General features: G+C 50.1%; 1 protein-coding gene across 1 annotated transcript; it reads left to right on the top strand.

The window, feature by feature from the left end:
• Nucleotides 1–5,207: 5,207 nt before the first annotated feature.
• Nucleotides 5,208–6,845, top strand: LOC142566217 (uncharacterized). The gene has a single exon (XM_075677057.1). It carries the CDS (start codon nt 5,208–5,210, stop codon nt 6,843–6,845), a length of 1,638 nt encoding a protein of 545 aa, XP_075533172.1.
• Nucleotides 6,846–7,227: the final 382 nt, after the last annotated feature.

Here is a 7,227-nt window from a genome sequence, read left to right as displayed (position 1 = left end):
AAGTAGTAAGTAATTATACAGGAAGCGTTTTATTCACTGTAATTGGAAGATTGGAGTAGATTAGTTCGACCACTCAAAGAGTGGGAATGGTCCAACTGTCAGAATTCCGACGAGTTAAAAGGACTGGAATGACATAAACCACAACTCTGAAGGAAGGGAGTGGGAGTAGAATGGAGCGCCTCCACTCTGCAATTCTGCACCATGCCGATACATCCTGTTCTTGGGCAATGCCAGCGCAGCTCTAGAACCACAAAGACGACCGCAATGCCAGGGCGAAAGGCATCGAATGCCCGTCAGCTGCGGCATGATCACATGCTGCCAACGAGCAATCGTGCACAACCTATATATATATATATATATATATATATATATATATAAGAAATCTATAATATATAAGAATCTATAAGAAAACAGCCGGGGATTTTTAAAAAAGTTCGTTATTCTGAAATATTCGATAAACGTTCGTACAACTGAGAGTTTACTGTACATATATATATATATATATATATATATATATAAACTATATATATTATATTATGTTATATTATATACATATATATTATATATATATATAATATAACGGCAACGAGGCATAGCCTCCTAGATCGCCCGCACAAAACTTGCAAGCATGTAATCTTGGAGGCCATGAACAAAGTAACATCGGTGGCGCTTGCAACGCCGCCAGAGCAAAGCGGCGATCTGTCACACGACAAACCACGTGGTGTGTGTTTTTTTCCAACCCGCCAGTCGTGGCACGGTCGTCGTCTCTTTCTTTCGAAGAAGAGGCGAAGAAGAGGCAACTGCCGAGCCAGTTTCAAGCCCTATAACTCTAGCTGAGGTTGTAGGGTACATTGGAAAGTGGAGAGACTTTGTGTCTCAACAGCAAGCTGTTCCAGAAGAAGTGTACAAAAACATTGACTCTTTGGAAAGTTTTGTTACTTCCTGTGCTTTAAAAGTACAAGTGCAGAAGAAGATTACAGTTTTTTTCCAAGTGAGAAAGGCAGCATTATAACTGTTATGAACCTTGTACTCGTTGATATTGTTGCAGGAAGAAAGCAGGCCCACGAGTGTAAAATAATGTATATTTACATCTGAGGTTAATGGCGTTCAGGCAACTGCCAGACTTCGTCTTCCTCTCGTCCAATCCAACTTCTTCCTTCCCTTCACCGTAACATCATGTACAAATTCCATTTCACACATTTCTAAAGTTATGAATGCCATGTCTTTTTCTCCATGAATTGCACTTCAAACTTTGACTCTGTATGTCATGTTTTATGTTGGTCTAGTGAATATTCAGTTTAGTGTACTTTCAGTTAATTGAACTATTTCCTTCGGTCCCTTGAAGTTCACTCAAGTGAGAGTTCACTGTATGTATGTGTGTATATATATATATATATATATATATATATTGTTCTGTGCGCATCGCGAATGCACGGCCAGACTTTTCTTTCAAGAGGGAAGCGAGCCTTCCTTACTTTTATTGCTTTCTCTTTCACTGGCCCCCGCGGACTCCGAGCTGTGCGCTAAAGAAAGGACCCCGCTCCCTCCGTTCGGTTCCTGGAAGTGACCCAGTGACGACGCTTCGGGCTGTCGGGTGTTGTTTCCCGGGCCTGGGGGCGGCGACGGGGATGGAAACCGCGGTTGGAAAAGCGCGGGACGGGCAGACTCGCCCCACCGGCCCTAGAGACCGGACCACTTTTTTACGGGGCTAAAACTGAACGTATTGTGTATTTTTAACTTGCTTTTTTGACCCTCTCAGTGTAATTAAAGTTTGTTTTAAATGTTCAACTGCGTTCGACCCGTTATCTAGCTGGACAGCGGACGCTTTGATCCCGTCAAGTGCGATCCGCGAGGCCCGCATAGTAAAAAAAGTGAAGTCGACTGCCATCGGCCGCCAACTCAACGTCCGCTGCAGTGGAATACGTCGCACGGCAAGACCTCCGGTTTGACCATGACATCCGCCTACTGCAAGGACACGGCATCGCCTACAAGTTGAGCAGCTGACGGCACACAGGGCAACGACAAGGTGGGCTCGTTTCAAATTTCATCGCGCAGCTTAGCAGGCTTCACCACATACGTCCGCTTTGAGTGAGGTACGTCGTGAAGCACGCACGCCAAAATGAATCAGGACAAGCTGACGCCTGAAACGTCTCAAGTTATGACAGGGGAGCATGAAGTTTCACCGGCAAATATTCGACCACAAAGAGCAACTACGTTTTCCATGAAAGCTAAAGAAACGTATGAAACGAGCCGCGAAGAGCACTGCCGGAGAATAGACCCTGCCTGGAAGAACGTGGAGACAGCTATTTTCAAAGTGTCATGTGCGAAAGAGGAAGACGTTAACAGCGCCGCAACGCAGCTTCGCGCAAGCTATGAGCGCTACGAGTACGTCGCCGCCAGATACGCTACCTTCCTCGCCAAAACGAGCAGATCTGAAACCCAGCAGGAATTAGAACTTCAGAAAGCAATCGACGCAGATCGTTATGTGACTGTAAGCGACAAATTACGTGAGGCTACAGAACGAGAACGCGACCGCTTACAAGAGGTAACGTCGCAGCACTCTCTATCGGCCCACTCAAGCGTTTCTTCTAGGTCACGACGATCGGGCTCGTCAACAGTCAGCCTAGCCGCCGTACAAGCACGCGCACAAGCTGAAGCCGTCCGGGCCAGAGCAGAGTTTGGTCGCAGAGAGGCCGCGATGCGTATTGAGAAGGCAAGGATTGAGGCTGAATTGGACATTTTGCAGCATGAAAAAGAAGCGGCAGCTGCAAACGCACAGGCGAATGCGCTCGAGGCAGCCGTGGAGCAGGATGGCGGGGAGCGCATGCGCACGCTCCCTCCTGTGGACCGAACGCTGCAGACTAGGAGTTATATCGATGAGCAGCAAGCCCTACGCAACTCTGCGCTCGCGTTTACTGAGGATGCCGTTACCAACTCAAGCGACGACGTAAACAATGTTCGCACGTCGCCGAGGGCCAACACAGCTGCGAATAATTCGATGAGTCTGCGAGCTGATGAACGTCCACCTGACTACCATGCTGCCCCTAACAACCCAAGTTATAAGCATGCTGGAGCTACGCGTCATCCTATGGACTTACGAGTTGATCCCCAGCCGCTTGTGTACGCCCCGGCGCACAACAGTTCAAGCTCAGAGCCAGCCGGTGTCCTTAAATTCCTGTGCCGCAAAGACCTTGTTTCAAGCGGTCTTATCAAGTTTGATGATCGACCTGAGAACTTTCGCGCTTGGAAATCATCGTTCAAGGGTGTTGTCAGAGATCTAGGTCTTTCTGCCCAAGAAGAGCTAGACCTTCTCATCAAATGGCTTGGCCCTGAATCGTCACGTCAGGCTCGGAGGTTGAAATCAGTGCATGTCGATGACTTTTCAACGGGCTTGAACGTTGTGTGGAAACGGCTCGACGACGTCTTCGGGCGCCCTGAGGCAATTGAGGATGCACTACTGAAGCGGCTGGAAGACTTCCCGAAGATATCTTACCGGGAGAATACCAGACTCCAGGAACTTGGCGACCTCCTGCTAGAACTCGAGGCTGCGAAAACTGACCCGTATCTTGCCGGTCTTGGCTATTTGGATACCGCAAGAGGGGTCAACAAAATTGTCTCGAAGTTGCCATCTGGACTTCAAGAAAATTGGATGTCGGCGGGCTCGAAATACAAGAAAGATCATGACACTGCATTTCCACCCTTTTCTTTCTTTAGCAAATTTGTTAGAGATCAGGCCAGCATGAGGAACGACCCGAGTTTCATCTTGAATCCACAAAATGCCTCGTCTGAATTCAATCAAAGGAAGGAAGACAATGCTACCAAGACCACGCGGCAAAGATCATCTGTGTCAGCGAGGAAAACAGAAGTGGATCCTGCTTCTGCCGAGATTAATCAAGATGCCACTGCTAACGAACAGCAACCGGAATCGAGAGACTTGAAAAGGTGGTGTCCGTATCACAAGAAACCTCACCCTTTGGAAAGGTGTCGCGCCTTCCGTGAGAAAACCTTGGAAGAGCGGCAATCTTTCATAAAGAAGCAAGGGATCTGCCTACGATGCTGCTCATCCAAGTACCACATGCAGTGGCAATGCCAGGCAGTTGTGATATGCCTCATATGCGACAGCGCCGACCACGCCACAGCGCTTCACCCAGCACCGCCAACCTCAGAGCCGTCAATGGCTAGTGGGTCTGATGACAGTGCGACAGATGACTCAGAAAGAAGAGTCACATCTAGGCGTACCGAAGTGGCAAACGCTGGCAACAGCACAAAGTCGTGTGCTAAAATCTGCCTCGTAGAAGTGACCCATGAGACTCAGCCTGAGAAGACAGTCAGAGCGTACGCGATTCTTGACGACCAGAGTAATCGCTCGTTGGTTAGGCCGGAACTCCTCAACGATTTCGGAGTGAAGGGGACGCCTACGCAATAACACGCTCCGCACTTGCTCCGGCAGCACTGAAGTGGTTGGAAGAGTCGCTCATAGCTTTTTCGTGCAGAGCATGTCAGGCGAAGTCAAGTTTCCTCTTCCGCCACTCCTCGAGTGCAAGGCAATTCCAGAAAACAGAGATGAAATTCCGACACCTGACGCTGCAAGGCACTACCCGCACTTGAAGTCTGTAGCAAATCACATTCCGCCTCTTGAGGAGGCTGCAATACTGCTCCTCCTTGGCCGGGACATCCTAAGAGCTCACAAGGTTCGTCAGACAATCAACGGACCCCACGACGCGCCGTATGCTCAGAAGCTCGACCTCGGTTGGGTCATTGTCGGCGACGTTTGCGTTGGTCGAACGCGGAAAACGGGCAGCGTCAACGTGTTCAAGACCCATGTGCTGGACAGTGGGCGACCATCTCTTTTTGAGCCGTGCCCAAGACATTTCTTTGTTAGGTAGGCACCGATTTTCTACTCTGCGGATAAGGTCTCAAAAGATTTAGGATTGGCAGCAACATTGGATGACACCCTGGCCCCGAATCTTTTCGAGACAACAGAACTTGACAACCAGCGTGCTCACTCCAAGGAAGACAAGACATTCCTCAAGATAATTAATAGTGAATTCACCCAAGACAAATTAAACAATTGGGTCGCCCCTCTCCCCTTTCGCACACTGAGGAGTCGGCTTCCGAACAACAGAGAACAAGCGCTGTCTCGTCTGCTCTCGCTACGGCGTACCCTGCGAAAAAATCCTGAAACAAGGGAACGTTTCGTGAACTTCATGAACGAGCTCTTCATCAAGGGTCATGCAGAGGAAGCTCCACCACTTCACGTGGACGAAGAATGTTGGTATCTGCCCATATTCGGCGTTCACCACCCCCAGAAGCCTGATCAAATCCGAGTCGTATTTGACTCCAGCGCTCAGTATGAAGGGGCATCTCTGAACAACGTTCTCCCGACTGGCCCTGACCTGACGCATAACCTTGTGGGGATTTTGATACGCTTCCGGCAAGAACCAGTTGCGGTTACAGCAGACGTCCAGCAAATGTTCTACAGTTTCATGGTTCGCGAGGACCATCAGAACTACCTGAGGTTCCTCTGGTTTAAGGGCAACGATATCTCCAGAGAAATCATAGAGTGCCGACTGAAGGTTCACGTTTTCGGCAACAGCCCATCGCCAGCTGTTGCAACGTATGGCCTTCGACGGACTGCCCAACAAGCTGCCCCACGATTTGGTGAAGATGCCAGGAAGTTCGTTGAAAGAGATTTCTACGTCGATGATGCGCTTAAGTCTCTTCCGAGCGAAGAAGATGCCATTAGTCTGCTGCAAAGAACGCAGAAAATGCTTGCAACAGCTAACATAAGGCTGCACAAGATAGCTTCGAATAGGCAGAATGTGCTGAATGCATTTTCTCGAGAGGACCACGCCCAGGGACTGAAGAACCTCGACTTCGGCACAGACGCGTCGCTTACGCAGAGAAGTCTCGGTCTACTGTGGGACATAGGCGACGACAGCTTCGTCTTCAGGGCTCCTCGTCAGGACAGGCCATATACGCGGCGAGGAGTGCTGTCGACCGTCAACAGCCTTTACGATCCACTAGGGTTTGTGGCTCCAATAACGGTTCAAGGCAAGTACCTTCTCCGTGACCTCGTGACGAAGGGCTATGACTGGGACACGCCGCTTTCGGACGAGAAGAAGCAGAGATGGGACGAGTGGAAGAACTCTCTCCAGACACTACAGCACCTTCACGTGCGAAGAACGTATACGCCAGTCTCGACACTTGAAGCCGGAAGTAGGGACATCCATGTATTTTCAGACGCGTCCACAAGGGCCGTCGCAGCTGTGGCATACCTACGCGTGACTGACAAGCAAGGAGACAGACACGTCGGATTTGTCATGGGAAAGGCCAAGCTTGCTCCACAACCAGAACACACCATCCCAAGGCTTGAGTTGTGTGCAGCAGTGCTTGCTGTAGAGATGACCGATTCTATATTACGAGAATTGGGCTTCCGGCCGAACTCGGTCACGTTCTACACAGATAGCAAAGTGGTCTTGGGTTACATATACAACGAAACACGAAGGTTCTACGTGTATGTGGCCAACAGGGTGCAGCGGATACGTAGCAGCACGCAACCTGAACAATGGAAATACGTTCACACAGACGAAAATCCAGCAGACCACGCCACTAGAGCGATTCCAGCGGCACAGCTTAAGAGCACGAACTGGTTGTCCGGACTTGATTTTCTCTCACGACGAGAAGAGGAAGCACGGTCGTCGAGCTTCATCCTCCTAAATCCTGACGAAGAGAAAGAAATACGCCCTGAAGTCTGCACTCTGGCGACGGAGGTGAACGACAGCGACTCGGAGCCGAACGCTTTCATAGGTTCTCGAACTGGAAATCTCTCACTCGTGCTGTAGCAAGTCTGATCCAGGTTGCCCATCGCGCAAAGAACGCATCACAAGGAGAGGTAGCTCCCGTTGAGGTGCTCTGCAAAGCCAGGCTCGTCATCATTCGCGCAGTACAGCAGGACGCATTTTATGAAGAGATATGCTGTATCCAGAGAGGAGAGCAGGTTCACAAGACAAGCTCGCTTCGAAGGCTTGACCCTGTTACGTTTCGCCTACAACGCGCGGTATAGCCGGCGCGGATGCAACAGACGCCGGGGCTTCGTTCAAAGCGGCGGACATTTTGGCCCGTTCGGCGCCGCCGCTACGCCTCCCCGCGAAGCGCGTCCAGGCATGTTCCAATGCCACGTGTCTTCGCGTGTGCGTGTGTGTGTGCATGTTGGTGCCCACGCTT

The sequence above is a fragment of the Dermacentor variabilis genome, unplaced genomic scaffold (assembly GCF_050947875.1).
Source record: "Dermacentor variabilis isolate Ectoservices unplaced genomic scaffold, ASM5094787v1 scaffold_12, whole genome shotgun sequence".
In the NCBI taxonomy this organism is placed as follows: Eukaryota; Metazoa; Arthropoda; class Arachnida; order Ixodida; family Ixodidae; genus Dermacentor; species Dermacentor variabilis.
This window is presented reverse-complemented; position numbering and strand designations above follow the sequence as displayed.

Coding starts and splice junctions, on each gene's coding strand:
- LOC142566217 (XM_075677057.1), top strand. CDS start 5,208: ATGAACGAGCTCTTCATCAAGGGTCATGCAGAGGAAGCTCCACCACTT.